The sequence below is a fragment of the Polistes dominula genome, unplaced genomic scaffold, assembly GCF_049000335.1.
Source record: "Polistes dominula isolate Pdom_NZ unplaced genomic scaffold, Pdom_raw_medaka contig_15, whole genome shotgun sequence".
Classification (NCBI taxonomy): domain Eukaryota; kingdom Metazoa; phylum Arthropoda; class Insecta; order Hymenoptera; family Vespidae; genus Polistes; species Polistes dominula.
Window position 1 is genome coordinate 7,401,140 of NW_028300915.1, and position 18,954 is coordinate 7,420,093.

Sequence of the window (18,954 nt, forward strand, 5' to 3'; positions counted from 1 at the left end):
AAAAAATAAAATGTATTCAAAGGGGGGTAGATATCTACTATACCCACCATCGAAGTTATTTCCTCTACTCTTCGTTTTACTCGAATGCAATATTTCTTTCTTTTTTTTTTCATTTTTGTATACAATCCAATGGTACTACCTATCCGAAGCTATCACTGAACAGGGAATGGGCACTGTAATGTTTAAACGATCAAACGCGTGCTCTCGTTGATGCTCTTGATGATACTCGTGTATGCGCGGTTACACGTTCATGCGCAGTGTACACACACCATCATTCGCATACATTCACACAACATACATGCGCACACATACACACACACTTACGTTCGATGAGAGTCGCATGAAAAGTGGAGCGCGGGAGAATTGTGCAGAGCGGCGATGCGACAAAGCAGCTAATTGATCGATCAGTCCTTTGCCCGCGGACTCGGGCCGTTTGCCATCCTTGTAATGATCTCACAACCCGCCATATTATAACATTATACGCTGTAGATCGCACCTTCGATGTTTCTAACTTCCCCTTTCTCTCTCCCTCTTTCCCCTCGTCCCTCCATTTATTATCTTCGCTCATATATGAATGTATTTTCTTCATTAAACACGCGCACATGCACCCTTTTTATAAAATACCGTATAATTACCTAAAAGCTTATCTGTTAAAAACCAGTTAAAACATTTGAATTTTTACTTTGTTTAAAACACCGCAACGCCTGTTGTAATTTTACTCCGTAAATTTTTTCGTTTAAATAGCGTGTAGTGCGTGTGTGTGTGATTTGTGTTATTTTTTGTTTTTTTTTCTTTAATTGTTTAATTTTTTGTTTTGTTATTATTATAATTTTTAAAACCTTCCATTTTTTCTCTAGTTTTCTCTTTCGGTTTCGTAATCTTGAACATAGCGACAAACGCAAAAAGGACAAGCTGATGAAAATGAAAATAAAAAGAGAAAAACGTTAGGCTAGCTACTACTAATACAACGAACACACTATACGCATATATATATATATAGTGTGACCAAGTAAACAGGATCAGGTTAGGTATCCTAATGTTAAAGGGGATGGAAGGAAAGCCAAGAGAGTTTACTTTCGCATTGCTTTTTGAAATAATTTTCGATTTATTTTGTTCCTATCTTGGTTTTACTATTTGGTTAAATTAATTTAATTAAAGTTTGATATGAATATTTTATTAGCATGAAAAAAGAAAGAGAGAAAGGGAAAGAAGGATAATTGCAACAGTATATAATTTAGTAAATTTGTGAATTTTGATAGTTTTTGTGGTAGGAACGTAAGTCATTTTAAAAATTTAATGATATCACTCAAAAATTTAAAAAGCTTTGACATTTTACATGGTTCTAGTAGAAGAGTTTATTTAAGAAATGACTTTGTTATCAGCCTGTGCGTTTTTATTTATCTGTAATGGTTGCCTAAGAGAAGTTTTTTTTCTTCTATAGTTTGCTCTTCTCTTTGATACAAGAGAGAAGTCGCCTTTACTAAATTTTTTCTATCTTAGACAATTTTTAATAATTCTCGATTTTCATGTAATATATGTTATATGAATAGTTGAGTAATGGGTTTTTTCTTTTTCGTGGAAACTTAATATAGTACTCTTTAATAATTATGCCAGAGTATTATCGCACGCTCTTAGAAGTACCGGTTAAAATCAAAATTGCGCGTCTAAAGTATTGTAAAAAATAATGTCGCATAAGTTATTTTTCTTTTAGCATAAAAATTCGATCCTAATTATATTCAGTTCCTCTTCATTATGATAACCATTACCCATTGTTCCTATTAAATTACTCTTTTATTTGTAATTTTCAATTTTCCAACTACGAATTGATTTTTATTAAAATTAATTAACAATATCGGCAGCTGCGAACAGTCAAACAATTGTATACACATATATTGAATAATTCGATGCAACTAATATTGCAAATGTTTGCAATATTGTAACAAAAATTCGTTCTACTCCATTCCCAACCCTCCATATAAACGCGTATAAACACAATTGGAATGTTATTTTCCTCATTTTTAGTTTTTCCTTCAGTTTGAAAATAGTGATAGAATTTTATTCGTACTATAAGTACGCAACGTTGACTAAAATGTCGAACATAAAGATTCGCAAAGTTCTCGCGTACGATATTCTTCGATTTATACATTGAGAATATCGGCTTCCAAGAGTCAGTCTCTCTCTCTCTCTCTCTCTCTCTCTCTCTCTCTCTTTCTTTCGTGAGAGAAAAAACGTATAAGTCTCTCTTTTTGAATTTCCATAAAGAACACGTATCTCGCTTTACAAGAAAAGAAACTTGTGGACATATGGACTTTCTTCATAGCTTCTTTAACTAAATCTGTACCAAAGTTAGGCGAACGTTTCATAAATCTTTTCCCTTTGTTTGCTTTCTTTTTTTTTTCTTCCTTTTCTTTTCGTTTCATCCTAATCGTTTTTTTCACTGATCTCACGTAAATTTCACCAACGCCTTTCAGAAATTGGATAAACATTGAACCACCTTATTATGGTTAGATGAGTTTAGTAGACTTCTTCTTTACTACCAACAACTCGTCTCATAAGTTCTTCTTTAATGTTCGCATATATATAATCTGTATAAAAAAAAAAAAACTGGATTTACAAACAATAGATGGCACGCTTTTGTTTTCTTTTCAAGCTGCTCGCTTGAAATCATTTAAAAAAAAAAAGAAAAGGAACAACCGTTATTGAAGGTTACAACGATACTTTAACAATTTGTTAAATAAAATAGAACAATTTATTCTTTTGATAGATCCATTACTTTATAATATTGATTTACTTTAATATTTATCGACAAAAATACAAGAAATAGGATTTTTTGATGCTTGAAAAAAAAACATTGTCAGACGTTTATTGTAAGGGTGGAGATATTCTTATCTGTAAACAAGGGCTTGTTAAATCGAGCTTTTCCCAAACTGGAAACTGGAAAATGTATGCACGGCCCTCGACTTTCGCACAATACACTATTTCGAACATTTTTAAAGATTCAACTGTTTAGTCCACTGCAATCGGATGTTCCCTATAAGGGGACATCAGACTAGCTATCAGATTACAATTTTGTTCGGATAAAGAGAACAAAACAGTTTCAGTCTTGTATTAGGGCGTACATCAACGTGTTGTGTATTTTGCTAATTTATTTGTTTATATTTAAATATTTTGTGCTTATAAACTTATAAACATGAGTCAGAAACGAAAAAACCACAGTGTTGATACGAACAAAAAAAAATTAAGAACTCATAAACTTCATACGATCGAGATAAAGATAGAAATAATTAAACATTCTGAAAACGATGAATATTTTGCTTCAATCAGACGTTTGTACGGTGTAAACAAATCTACGATATGTTCAATTTTGAAAAACAAGAGTAAAATTAAGGAATACGTTCAAAATTGTGGAAATATATCTTCAAAGATTGTTTTCAAAAGACACTGCATAATAATGAATGAAATGGAAAGATCTTGGTCATCATGGATTGATGATTAACATCAAAATAATGTCCATCTGAATTTTTCAATTATTCAATCTAAGGCTTTTAGTTTGCATGAAAATTGGAAGTCTAAATTAAATGAAGATTCTAACACGGTATTTCAAGCAAGTAATGGCTTGTTTGACAAATTTAAAATGAGATATTCTTTAAATAATACAATATTAAATTCACTGGAGAATCGGCAGATGTAGATAAAGAACTTTAAAACACAGTTTTTGGTGTATATTTTTTTTTACAGCCCTTTACTTTAGAACATTCAACATTCGCACACAATTTCAGGAACCACTTATGAGCGAAAGTCGAGGGCATACTGTATATTTTCTTTTTTGAAAAACCTTTACTACCTTTCACATCCGTTAAAATATAGTTATCTCATTTTTTTATATCTTTTTCTCTTTCTCCCTTTCTCTCTCGCATTCTGTTTGTTCTAACGTATAATCAAGCCATCCGATATTTCCTATTTCCGATTGTACTTTAGAATGGAGATCCGCCCTCTTTGTCTACCTAGAATGCATTGCAGTGTTTTACTCTCCTTCTCTTTCTCTCTCTCTCTCTCTCTCTCTCTCTCTCTCTCTGGCTGATAAAATTTTCTATCGCTTTCAGGCGATACTCTCATGAATATTAACAAACGTAATCTAACGGACGATTTATATTCATAGATTTTCTTCATTACTTTTTGTTTCTTTTCCTGCTTATCACGACTAAAAAGAAGTGTTTTCCTTCAGATCTTTACTGTTAAATATCCTTATCGAATATCGTCAAATACTTTCTTCTATGTACTATTAGGACCTTGAATAAGTTCTCGCTATTTTTTACAAAATAAAAACTTTATTTAAAATATAAGGAACAAAAACGTTTTATTGAAAGTATTGCCCATCACTAGAGACCACTTTCTCCCATCTTTCTGGCAGTATATGAATTCCGCGTTGGAAAAACGACATGTCTTTTGAGGCTATCCAAGAATCGACCCATTTTTTAGCTTCTTCGTAAGAATGAAAACGCTAGTCAGCTAAGCCATGTGCCATCGGACGGAATAGGTGAAAATCGGCAGGTGAGGTAGAACTTCCTATCGAAGCGTTTCCAGGTAGGTTTTCACTGGTTTTGCAACATGAGGCCGGGCGTTGTCATGTAAAAAATCACTTTGTCGTGTCTCTTCTCGTATAGCGGCCGTTTTTCTTTTAGGGCTCGACTCAAACGCATTAATTGAAGTCGATAGCGATCCCCCGTGATAGTCTCATTCGGTTTGAGCAGCTCATAATAAATTACACCCTGCTGATCCCACCAAATACAGAGAAGAAGCTTCAAACCATGAATATGTGGTTTTGAGGACGATGTTGATGCATGGCCAGGCTTACCCCATGATTTTCTACGTTTCGGATTATCATAGTGTATCCATTTTTTATCGCCAGTCACGATACGGTGCAAAAAACCTTTTCTTTTCTGCTATTTAAGCAGTAGTTCACACGTGACAAAACGACGTACGATGTCTCTTGGCTTCAATTCATATGGCACCCAATGTCCTTGCTTCTGGATCATTCCTAACATTTTTAAACGTTTGGAAACAGTTGATTCATCAACTTGTAATGTTTTTCCAAGTTCTATTAGCGTCTGAGATCGGTCTTCAACGAGTAATTCCTCCAATTTTCAGTCTTGAAATTTTTTTGGTGCGCCAAAACGTTCTTTATCCTCAAGTTCAAAACCATTATTTTTGAAGCGTCGAAACCAGTCTCTGCATGTCGTATCCGACAGAGTATTGTCACCATAATTCTCAACAAGAATTCTATGTACCTACTTCAGCTGCCGGTTTCTTTTTAATAAAGTAGTGCAATAAAATTCCCCGCAAATACACTTTAGTTGGCACAAAAGTAGGCATTTTTAAAACTAATAAAAAATTACTTTGTTTACACTAAAGTGAACTATCATATACTGAAATTTCAGGTTAGATACAGTACTTCCTTGCAAATGCGTTACCATTCGAAATTTCAAGCACGGAGTACTGTCATTGCCATCTTCGATGAAACAGCGAGAACTTATTCAAGGTTCTAATACTATATATACATATTTATATGGATAATAATTCTCGTTATGTTATAATTAACTAACTCATTAGGCAGTAGCATAGAAAATAATGCATTTATCTAAAATTAATAATAGTAGTTTATCAAACGATATCAAATTATTATCGTTTCGATGATTCGAGTTAGAATATATTTCTAATTACCTGTTATACATGAGAACATCTGGCTTCCAAAGTCGATGGGGAGGAATCCTGAGATCTTTGACGCCACCATATTCCGAAACGTTCCACCTCATATTTACATCGTTCCATTCCTGAAAAAAATAAAGACAAACAAAGAAAAGATAAAAATTCAATTATATTTATATAATTTTTTTCGATAAAAAATCGAGTAGAAGTTAAATATATAAGTAAAATTCGTGAACGAAGATTTGAAGAACAATTAAACCGACTGGGTTTGGGAACTCAAATCCGGCTCTTCTGCTTTCCGGACGAGTGCTTTATTCATTGAATTATCCAGGGCCCCCCAGTCAACTTCCTCACGAATGCTTATTTAATTAGCATGGAGTTAGATTGGGGGAGGATACTCGATCCCACGTTTACATTTTTGAGAATTATTACAATCGATAATTGACATATCATTTTAATCATAATATATTATTTTAAAAGTTGTTTGGGAAAATTCGTGACGCGAAATTTTAAAAATACATGCATTATTTTTAAAAAAATTCTTATAAATTGGCATAAAATTTTCAAGTAACCCCTATAAATGTTTGTAATGTCGTTGCATTAAAAAAGAAAAGAAAAAGAAAATTACTGCAAAGAAAATATTTCTGCTTTTTATATTACACAATGATCCAAAGTTTTATTCGAGTTTCATTACTACTGAAAATGTAACTAGCAATCTAGATCTTATCGTTTTTGAAAGAAGTCTAGTTCGAGTTCTTTCTTTCGAATTAAAAAACGATAATTTCTTGCCCAATGTATAAAAAGAACATTTCCACGAGTGTTAAAGCATTTTTCGGTTTCATCTTTGCCCGTGTGAACTAGAAAGTCATAAATCCTGGTTAAACGGAGTCACTTTTTTTTTATTCCATTTCCTATTCGGACTAGGATGAGAAAGAGAAAAAGAGAATAAAAGAAACCGAGTACTAATACTTTTCTTCGAGTTGGCGAAAAAATTTTCTTGCTAGTTTCACGTCGAGTTTGCGTCTTCCAGTGAATTTGGGAAAAAGTTGGTGAATTTTCAAGAACGAAGACCGTATATTCCCCATTCAAATTTGTTCTCCATCGGATCGCTAACCGATCGAATAAAGTTCATAGTATCAAATAGTAATAAAGTAGAATAAAAATATTTATTTGTTTTTTCACAAAGCTTTAATTAAAATTATAATAATTTATAGTGCACACACAAATTAAAAAAGGAAATAAATGTGTAATATAAAAAAAAGTAAAAAATGTGTCTTACTAAATTTTTACTGGAAAACTATGAACATACTGTTGTTCGGGCAATTTAGAAATAAATACATTAATATACCTTAATTACGTATTTATTGAATTGAAAGTTTTATTTATAACAACATTGTCTAACAAATTGTACATCAAAAAAAGGGTAAAATATCGAAGTATATCGAAGGAAATGCGGTTATCGACACGTTATAATATTGCGGGTAAAAGCGATAAGAGCCGAGATAGAGGGGTGGTTAACCTTATCCCCACCTTTTATTCATTTCATCTTGTTGAATTAAAATCTACTACGGATTTATAGATCAATGGGATACTTGAAGATGCACCGTAATCGATCTCATCTCAGAAGAATCTCCTCGAATTAGGCGACCTTTGAGTCGCATCCCTAGACTGCACTCAAAAGCTTAAATTATTGAGCCGTGCGAATCCAAATCCTTTAAGAATTTTGTATTCACATGCATATTTAGTATCGTATATTTTTCTATTTCTTTTTCTTTTTTTTTTCGTTTTTCGTTCGGTCAAATTCTCAACATCTTTTTTTATCAAATACATATTACTAAATCGTTCAAGCAAAAAATAAAAAACAATTTTCAATAAATTATTAAACCACTCGTCTCGAGAACGTATTATTTGATTAAATATAAAATAAAATAAAATTATTGATTGTAATATTATTAAGATAATTGAAAATAAACATTTCCAATAATTTTATTCGCAATTGAAATTAATGAATATTTCTACTTCATTATATCTTTCGTTAATGTCTCTATTTTATTTATATTGTGAAAAATATGTTGTCTTCCCGATATTACGCACGAATAATAACGTTTAGCCGTACAAAGAAATGAATGAAGTACTGTTTAGAACGAAATATCGACGATAACGAGAATTAGCTGCTTGAAATAAATCGAAGTAAAGGGAGAAAAAAAAAGAAAAAAAAAGAAAAGAGTCGCAAAAGATAAAAGAAGATCGATGGAAAGTGTAAACATTTTTTATTCCTTTTGCCGCGGATTAAAAACAAACTCGTTTATCACTAACGTCGGAAAGAAAGATCGAAGAAACGTACGTGAGAAAAGGGGAGGAAAGAAAGAAAAAAAATAACAGAAAAAAATATAAAAAAATGGAAAATGAGAAAGAGAAAATGAAAGGTTATATAAAAAAAAAATAAAAAGAAAAGAAACAGACAAAATAGATAGAGAAAAAGACATATGAGAGAAACGGCCAAAATATTTCGCACGTTGGAAAATGATCTGAAGTTGCCCTTTGCAAAAGGGATGTGGAAAAAAAATTAAGGAAAAAGAAGGGAAGATTTCCTATCGCGTTTCCAAGTAAAGGCGTTCGTGGACGGTTTGCACGGTAGGATAGAGCGTCGTTCAAGCTGACAAGGGAAGGCTACGACACATAAAACTGGGATTTCAAAATAAGGTTTGAAAATATGCCGGCGTATAGTGAGTTAGGAGATAGTATAAAATATTTTCTTTCCGTTTTACAAATCGTCCTATTTTTTCTTCTTCTTTTCTTTTCTTTTCTTTCTTCCTTTCTTTTCTCCTATTTCGAAAAATTCGATTTCGATTTGTAAATTCCAACAATCGTCGAATATAGGACCTTAAGATTTATTTTTTTTATATAATTCGAATCGAAATATTTTTTATCATTTTCTATAACTCACGCATATATAAATACTATATAGGTATTATATTTAATTTTATTACAAAATCTTTCCAAGTTTATATGTTGAAGGTTCTACTTGTAAATCATTAGATTCACACCCATTAGTCACTGACCCCGATTGATTAGCCACTGATGGAGTATGCCGTCGGATAATTAATAATAGCCGCATCGGCACGTTGGTTTACGTGCCATGCATAGCACGTTATTATATACGTACATATGCATTTGAACGCACATCTCTGGAAGATTTACCGATCATCCTTCCTGAATTTCGACGGTCAAAGAGTAATTAGTTAGTGAGTAAGAAAATTAGGATTAGAGGAATAAACAAAAAGAGAAGAAGAAGAAGAAGAAGAAGGGAGAGAGAGAGAAAGAGAAAGAAGATGAAAAAAGATAGAGAAAAGAAAAGAGGAATAAGAGATGAGAATAAAGGAGAAGAAAGGGAAAATTCGAGGAGGATAAAACCTTTGTAAAAATTCTACGGCAGAAACGTTCTTTCTTTTTTTTGAACTTAAGGGAGAGTTGTAAATCTTAGATGAAGGAATGGAAGTGAAAGAATGCAAGAGAGTGAACGAAAGATGAAGAGTTAAAAATAAAAAAAAAGTTAATAGAGGATTCGAAGAGAAAGATTTTCTTAAGTTTTTTTTCTCAAAACAAAAAAAAAACAAAAAAAAATAAGAAAATACACAAATATAATATTTATATTAGCGGATGAAGAATTTGTTTTTGAATTTGCATTACCGCAGTAAGTATTAAAACCAGGATAAAGGAGAAATCAGAATTGACCTCCTTTTAAAATGCAAATTTCTTAAAAAAGTTTCTGACCTGTCGTACCAAACTCGTAAATACAAACCCTTCTTCCATTGCTTCTCTTCGATATTTTACTTGAAGAAAGTGAAATGAGATGAGACGGATAAGTACGGGAGTACTACTCGAGACATCCGTGTCTATCTATCTATCTATCTTTCTCTTTCTCTATCATCCACTACAGACACCAATGGCTCAAGTGGGAAACGGTTGTTATCGTAAACTTTTAGTCAGTGTGAATTTTGTCATTCGCTTTATTAAAATAATCTAACGATTTATACGAAATTCGAGAGATCTATTTTCTATAGAAACATGAAAATTATATATATATATATACCATTTTAAAATTTATAAACGCAGAGTTGACAGATTTGCCACAATAATAAATAATATAAAGGGTGGTAAGGTTATTTCTCATGTAATAACGTCGTAATGAGTTAGTAATGCACTTCGTGATTCACTTCATTCTTTCGACTTGAAGAAGAAGCTAATTAAAGTGTCACTGTAATTAAGGTCGCTGCGAAAATGTTGTCGACTCGTCGCCCACGGGAGCGTAACCCTCTGCTTCGTTTCTTTTATTTTTTTTTTGTTCTTTTTTTGTTTTCTCTCTTTGTTTTTTATATTTTTTTCTTCTTTTTTTTTTTTTATTCTTTTTTGTATCTGTTTTCTAGACTCGTCAAGACAATAGAATTAACTTAATATCGTGATCTATCGATGATAGACAGTTTGCCATCGTGAATTTATAATAAATAAATAAATAATAATATTTAGTTAGAGCGTACACACCTCTCTTTAGTTATCGTAGTCCGGATGAATATTTTCATCGATTTTCGTCGTGACTGCAGGCAGCTAACACGTTGCTAGCCGACCGTGCGACGTCTATTTTTATCGACGACTACTACGACGACGACTACTACGACGACGACTACGACGACAACGACTACGACGATGACAACGACAGACGAGAAGTGATGAGAAGAACCATATTTCAATATCTGAGAATGTGTTGGGATTTGATAAAAGAATGGGCGAAAAATATATATATATATATATATAAAATATATATAAGACAAGTTCCTTTGTCTTACGAAATTTGGAAACAACGTCACAAAATTAATTGTACTGCGGTTGATGCTAGTAATAACTGAAATATATTTACACTGTATACATATACAAAAAGCGATTAGAATAATTTATAATACAAGAATTTACGCAGGGTTACCTGAATCAACAACAAGTACAGCTTTACTAGATTATAATTATTAATATATAAATATTAACTAATTATAAAAATTACAATTACTATAAATTGAAATTTATAATATCGCTTGGCGATAGACACCATGAGTCTCCCACGTATCTCAACGTGGTTTCTGCTCTTATCACGCAGTTACGACTGACGAGTGCGAACGGCCGCGTATCTCGCTTGGCATGAGTGTCGAGCAGGCACGACCTCTGACGTGTCGCGTTATAGTTTGGCCTAGCCCAAACTTACATATATATAAATAAAAAAAATTTATATATAATATAAACATATATTATATATAAAATATATATATATAAGAAGATAAATAATTAATTCAATCATTACTAGAATTAATTGTACGATCTCCTTGCATCATAGACCTTTTATTTCATATCTATTATCATCCTTCCGATCCAAGTTTTCACTTAGTTTTATTTAAATACTTGTATTCTTATGATCGATCAAAATATATATAAAAATGTTTTTACTCTCTATCTTAAATATTTATAAATACGTTTAAAGAAGAGAAAAAGTAAATAATTCGCGTAAAAATTAGAGCCTATAAATTCGTGTGGAGTATACGAGTAGGTAAAAAAAAGAAAAAATGAAAATAAAATAAAAATAAAAATGAAATAATAACACATAGAGACAGACGTATACGATGCACGGTTATTTCGATGAAATCTGTCAAGGGAAAAGTCGGAAGGAAGGAAGGAAGAATCGAGACACGTTAACCCATTTTTCTTTTTTATCCAAAGTTATCTAAACTCGTGATGCAACAAAAACAATCTGGTCAACGTTCTAACGTCGAGACAAATTTCACAGATTCTAAACTATCGTGAAAAGCCCGTGCGAAAGAATGTTACGTCGTTGAAAAATGCTTCTAAAATCTGCTGCCGTTGAATGGAAAGGACGATTTGATTTCGATAGGAAGATAAAAGTCACGGGATCGTATTATCATGATCCCTAGGACAGAAAAAAAGAAAGAAAGAAAGAAGGAATTTCGTTGCCAAGCATTCTCTATTTTCTTGCTTATTTCCTAACGTAGAAATTCCTTTTTCTGAAGGAGACAGGTAATACGTATATATATATATATATATATATATAGAAAAGGGACAAAAAGACAGACAGACAGGCAGATAGAAAGACAGATAAATAAAAGGAAGAAAGAGATTCAATATGTTTTACCGATTAAAGACCAGTACGAGATCTATCCGTTTTCTCAATCGTAATGTTATTTTCTATTCTCGTTCTTTTTAATACTTTCGTTTACATGTGTGTAATATAACGTCGATTTGTCGTTAATTCTTCACAAAAGCTACATCGACCTATATTCCTTACTTTCTTTTGAATATTAACAAATCAATAAATTATATAATTTATAAATTGTATTATAAAAATAATATTAACAATTTCGTAGTATAGAATTAACATAAATATTGTAAAAGAAAAATTGCTTTTTTACTGGAAAGTTATTCCTATAAAAAGAATAGAGGGAGAGAAAAAGAATTAAGTACTAAAAACAATAATAAAAAAGTAAGAGGAAGTTTAAGGAAAAGAAATGGTAGATTGTAAATCCCTGCTCTGTGCTCATAAACCGTAAAATATTCAAAGCTCTAACATAGATCACATAAAAATGCGAAAATACTTAAGTTATCGAGATCGTGGTAGATCTTGAAGTACCTTTGTACCAATAACTTTTTGCCTTTTGTTATTAATTTCAATCCCGTCGTACAAAAATCAAACATTCCAGTTAACAGAAAAAGTGTGAGAGTAGTAGATTACGATCGACGAAACCATCCTTTCTCGTAGCTCACATTTCTACTCAACCTCGATATTTCCCTAACATTACGTTCTAGGTCGAATTTTATGAAATTATAATACAAACACTAGAATTAAATACGCACGTACTCATAATATTTGTTTTATGTGTCGTTATGATTTATAGAAACAAAGAGAGAGAAAATTTCAATTCCAGTCGTAACAGCAAAATACAATTTTTGAAACATAGATCAATATTTTACTCCTCTGTTATTTACTCTGAGTATTACCAATATTTATGAATGGTTAATTGAAGTATTACAAATACGGATATTTCATTAATACAAATGTATCAGTAATTATGATAGTGGCATAAGTTAAAAAATTAATACACATTTATTTTATAATATGTAGGAGAGGGAGCGTCCGTTGTATGTGCGTGTGCGTGTGCAGCGTGAAGTAGCTACAAGGGAACGTTGCCCGGTAGCGTAAACAGGGGGCAAGTTCTTGGTAAGTCGTGTTGTAGCTACGGGAGAGCGTTCCCTGGCTGCGTAAATAGAGACAAACTTGTTGCCTGGCAAAATGTTACCACGAGAGAGAGTTGCTAAGCAGCCTAAACAAGGGAATGTTTGATATATAAGGGGGAACAGAGGAACGTGAGGGGGAATAAAGTAAGAACGATACGTGCGTGCGGAGGTGTCATTGAGTGTAAGGAAAAGAGCGATTTTTAAACGGGCGTTTTGCGAGCGCTTTAATGCAAAAGTGTGGAAGTGAGAGTTGATTCGTTTCGAGCGGTTCGGCGTTAAGTTAAATAGTGTTACGTTGCGAGCGGGTTTGAGCGAGAGTGTTTACGGGAAGTAGTGAAGTGCGTTTCTTTTACTTTTGTGTGTTCATTATTGTAAACGTTTTGTTATTTGTTATATTGTTAATAAAAATGTTCATGTCTCAATCTTTTGCGTGGTGCCGGCTTCTCGGGGAATACGAATATCCTTTACCGGATACACAATAAGTGTTTTCCCTACAAATATCAATCATTTTAATATAAAATAAATCATAAAATTTGTTCTTTAAATTTGTTGAATTACAATTAGTCCGTTGTCGTAATTAACAACACAAATAAATAGAAGAGACTCTTATAGAGTAAAAGTAAAAGAAAAAAAAAGAAAACAAAGATCAAGAACACGTTAATAATTTGTAAGTATCTTGAAATAATTTGATATGATAGTTTAACTTTGTAAAATCATCGTAATACGTGTATATTTAGGAATAATGAACACCAATTGATTTTAATTATTTACATATATAATCATTTCTCCCGCTATAGATGAAATCTACGTTTTAATTCATCCACGTATTTTAAAAACAACATCCCTACTATTAACCACTCGAAAATAATTCACAGCTTTGATATATTCATAAACTGGAGGAGTTGCATGCTTGCGGAAAACGAATTGGTTAGGATTTAATATTTTAACGCTGTGCCCTTACCTAAAAGAGAAAGAAAGAAAAAAAATATGAAAAAATGAGGATAGAAAGTAAAGGGATTCGAACATTTCGGTAATACTCCTACGATGAATTTCATTAAACGAATATCGATCTGCGATCGTGAAAAGAAATGACAGAAGGAGGAACAACGGTCGCGCGTACTAGAAATTCCGCAGAGAATACTTTTAAAAGCGTTCCTGTTTACCTTGATTTTCTTAATTTACAATCGACTAATTAAAGTCAATCCTCTTTCTTTTCATTTTTTCTTTCTTTCTATCTTTCTATCTCCTTTCGTTCTCTATTTCTATGTTTATCGTGCATTCCTGAAACAATTCCGGTAATAAAAAAGAAACGAAAAGAAAAAAGAAAAAAATAACAAAAAGAAAACGGATTGGCAAATCTCGTAAATTCGTGTAAGAGAAATTCTAATCGAATGAAAATTGAAAAAAAAAAAAAAGAAAAGAAAAATAATATTGTAATATTCGATAAATTCTCACAACTTGCAGAATACTTTATTTTCTTTCATTCTAACTTGTTGTTGTATCTCGTGTCTTTTCTAACAACAGAAAATCCTTTAAACGACTCGCTTTATCATACTTTACAAGTGCTGCATTGAATACTTTCCAATCTTTCTTTAACGGGGGGGTACGTTTGTTCGTATCATAAAAATTCGTCGAATTTCTAAAGTTTTTCTCAATTCGTTTTTTTGAATTTCGATCTTACTGCAATTTAATCGAATTCCTTCGAGTTCATTGACGATGACTATCAAGTAAGTACGATTATATAAAACGTCGAATTTGTTTCTTCTCCTTGACGATTAAATGCTCGAACGACCGAGAAACCAATTCCGTCAGAAAGAGAAAGAGAGAGAAAGGTAGAAGAAAAGATAGAAATAGTAAGAAAAAGAAAAAGAAAAAAAGAAAAAAAAATAAAAAGAAAGAGTGAATTAAGACTAGAAGAGAGAGCGAGTCCAACTTATTACCACCTTGTCTTTATTGCGAACGACCTTGACACCTTTCCAAGCGATCGCATTCGATTATAGGGATGCGCGCGCGCACGCTTCTGTTTCCAGCATGTGCCGAGTTTCTTCCACTCGAATTACTTCTTTTCCTTTGATTTTTCACCATTATTTAAAATAAAAAGAAGAAAAAAGAAAAAGAAAATAGAAGAAAAAAAAGAAATGAACAACGAGAGGATTAAAATACGCAAATGCAGGCCTGATTCGTCAATGCTAGATAATTCTTATTCGATAAATAAAAAAGAAAAGGACTAAGATCTTGGAGATCTCAAGTCATGATTCATGTTCCGTGAGTTTTTACGTTTACTACTTGCCACACGATTAATAAGTTTTACGATAGAGGGCCGGAAACGTAAGGAAACAACTTCCGGATAAAACTTTTGTTTAGTTCCTTTCATATAAAGCTCGAAACGTTCAACTCAAACCGTTCGAGTTTGGATTTCCAGTAGAACGAGAAGTTAATGAAATAAAAGGTCCATGTATGTAACAATGTATATATATGTATTATGATTATACAGTTTGTTGATTCGTTCGTCTGACGTTTTCCAATACACGATCTTATTTAATGTAATCGATTCTAAAAACTTTTCAAATATTCAGATTTACTTTATTACCGTGTATATTTAACAATCTTTCTAAAAACGTTCACGTACTAAACGAAGAAGAAAGATTTCTTCCTTGGGAAAATTTAACCTCGAAGTATCTTCAATCTCTCAACTCCGTGAGTTTGATTCTTCCTTTCTCTCATCCTCTCTGCCCTCCCACTCACCTTCCTCTCTCACCCCTTGTCTCTCTCCTTCTCTTCCAGATCGTGGGATGTAATTAAAACGTTTTGGAAGTTCGACTGGCGGCTAAGGTTCTCCTTTGTTCGAAGAGTAACTTGCAGTTGCAAGTTTGTACTTGGAAACCCTGACTGTTCGACGAGTAAGTGTAAAGGTTGAGAAAAGGAAGAAAGAGAGAGAAGAACAGTTTGTGAGAAAGACAGAGAGATAGTAAAGTAAAATCGTTAAAGTACCAGAGCATTCGGCAAGCTGCTTATTTTTCAGTCAAATTCACTAAAATTCGATTTTGTCCTGCCATTTTCCCCTAGACGTTGGTCCCTTCGTCTCATTGTTGAGATTCTCGACTATGAACCTGAACATTATGGCGGCCAAACTTCCGGGGCCAACTCTCGAAGAACTCGTGGAAACCGATATACATTCTACCGGAAGAAAGGCAAACGATTCTCTACGTCGTTATATTATATAATGTCAACTTTCTGTTTATACCCGTCGAGTGTTAACTTACGAAGTTATTTGTGTGTACGGTAAAAATCTATAAAAGAACGAATTTTTGTTTAGCGGTACTTTTAATCTTTTAAAAATTTCGCAACAAGCGAGGTGAGTTTTTTTTCTTCGAGTATGTAACAATCAACTCGGATGTAATAAAAGAAATTTACAAAATATATATAAAATACATCCAAATTATTTCTATAAAGTATATTTTATAGAAAAAATTAATTTAATTGCATTGATTTAACTTAACGAAATTTAGAAGTACCTACATTTAATTCTCCATTGACTCCCCGACCCGTTATTAATAGATAATTTATATGTCACAATTAGATAGAAAAGATAAGCGATCTTGAGTAAAGGAGTAACTAGATAACAGTCAGGAAGTTGCATAATCAAAGGTAGAAGGGAAAAGGAACGGACGGAATGTGAAGAGAGCTAACTTGGCGCTCTGTTTGTGCAACGTAGCGTGAATTTTAGTCTCTCCTTCTTCCTCTCTCTCCTATTTCTTTCCTATTTCTCTCTCTCTCTCTCTCTCTCTTTCATTCTCTTTTTCCGCAATTCCAATTTCGTGCCAAAAGAATTACCTTTTGGCACAAAATTTTCGTCTTGATGTCACTCGAAATAACAGCAAGGTGCTCCTACGATCGATCCCGCTGAAGTTATTTATAATGGAGGAAACGAGTTGAAGAGCCGTCTTTGCCAGCGGCCTTGCAAAACTCGCTGATGACTGACTTTCTAGTTGGTAAAATCATCTTTCTATCCTTTGCACGTGGGCGTTCGTCAGATTAGACATTTTAAAAGTACGTGGATATTATTTCGTTCTTATGCCAAGAAAAAAAATAAAAATATGAAAAGATAAACTGATTTGAAAGTATTTAATAGCAATTTAATTAAGTATTTATTAGCATTTAATATAATTGAAAGTATTTATAAGCAAATTACAGCATTCTTCTATTGAACTTTTTGACACAGGTTATATATATTGTAGGGAAATCAATCGTTTTATATCCGGCTAAGGATATCTAATCTCCCCGTGTTGCCGACACCACTTGAGATATAAAAGATATTCTTTATTTCCACAAGTTACTGTTTATTACAATTACAATATAATAACGATTCGCAATCTCTCACACTCACTCTGACCTCACAAAGACGCACGAAACCTGCGAATATTCGCAATCCTACCGCTACTCGCTACTCACTCGCTATTTATTCACTATTCACTCGCTATTCACTCGCTAACCACGCTCGTATCGAATCTCTCCATCACTCGCTCTCATCACTTGGTTCTCAACGACGTTTCCCGCGTGACAGTCCTTTCCTTTTATATTTACGCCCCCACCCTGCATCCCTGAAGGGATGAACCATCCTTCTCATCGTTCTCGAATTTTCCCAACGTCCAGCTCGATCTAATAAACAAATCACCGATATCGAGTGAGAACTTCCAGGCTCACACAGACTGGCACGCACACAACTTATGCAACTTACAGAAAACAGACCACGCATCGTATTTCTTTATTTCGACCATCGAGTCCTTTTCCCTTTAGTCTTTCGACACCTACCTACTTATCCGTGTTTACTCTTCGGTACTTAAAACTCCCCTACTTATATTACAATCTTTCTTTTTCGGATATCACTTGGTTACCGTTATTAAAATGTATTATTCATTGTCCGAAAAAGTTCGAGAACAGATAGATGAATAGTAGGAGGAAAAGTAAATTTAATGTTGACTCGGTAATGATATTCAAATTCATTCAATAATATGTGTACCTTTCGAAGAATGTGTTATTTCTTTATTTCTTTCTCGGATAAGGTACGTTATATTTTTAAAATGGCTGTTCTCTGTTCCTTTTTCATCGAAATCGAATCTGCTTTCCAATAAATTTAATCGAATTTATCGCGTTACGATTTGTTTTTCTTCTTTTTATTATTTTCATCTTTTCTCGGGGGAGGGAAAAAATAAAAAGGGACAAAAAGAATACTTACATTAGTTATTTCCAAGTATTTCTGATCTTAATAGAAAATGATATAACAGGACAACATACCTAAAGAGAAGAAAAATAGTTTTGTTTGTTAAACGTAGCTCGAATTTCAGCTTTTCTCGTTACATTAAACCCATCTCGAAATAAAGAAAGAAATAAAAAATAAAGGGAAGGTTGGATACTTGATAAAAGAATTCTTTTTTTACCCTAGTGAGTGGAAAAAAGGGAAAAGCATCTTTCTTTGAAATTTGTTTTTTCATTGCAAATTATTACTTTTTCGGTATATAACAAAAGAGGTGTAGTTAACTACAATACGAAAAAAACAACATTTATTAATTTGATATTTCAATCATACCGTTTATCTACTTACAAATACGTGAGGAGAATAAGAATTTTCTCATCTGTCATCAAATGGAAAACTTATTTTCCTTGCAAATGAAGTTTTCTTAACACTACGTTACTTTTTTATTATTATTATTATTATTATTATTATTATTATTATTATTATTATTATTATTATTATTATTATTATTATTATTATTATTATCTGCAATCTAAAGCAAATTTGAATGACGAAGCATCGATTATTTGATCATCAATCAACGTAGGAAAGATTTTCTTATTTCATGGTCGGAAAAAAAGTATTTAAAGAAAGAAAGAGACTAGGAATATAAAAAATAAAACTAAAGATAGAAAAAGATGGAAAAGGAAAGATAGACAGATAGA

At 32.5% G+C, this 18,954-nt stretch overlaps 1 protein-coding gene across 2 annotated transcripts in view; it reads right to left on the reverse strand.

Annotated features, from left to right (window-relative positions):
* nAChRa7 (nicotinic acetylcholine receptor alpha7 subunit) overlaps positions 1-18,954 on the reverse strand; it is a 177,271-nt gene that overhangs the window by 34,444 nt on the left and 123,873 nt on the right. For both annotated transcript variants that reach the window (XM_089170238.1, XM_015330050.2), the window contains one exon: positions 5,722-5,831. In XM_089170238.1, coding sequence (XP_089026364.1) covers positions 5,722-5,813 — 92 coding nt within the window. In that variant the 5' untranslated portion in view covers positions 5,814-5,831. The remainder of the gene's footprint in view (positions 1-5,721; positions 5,832-18,954) is intronic.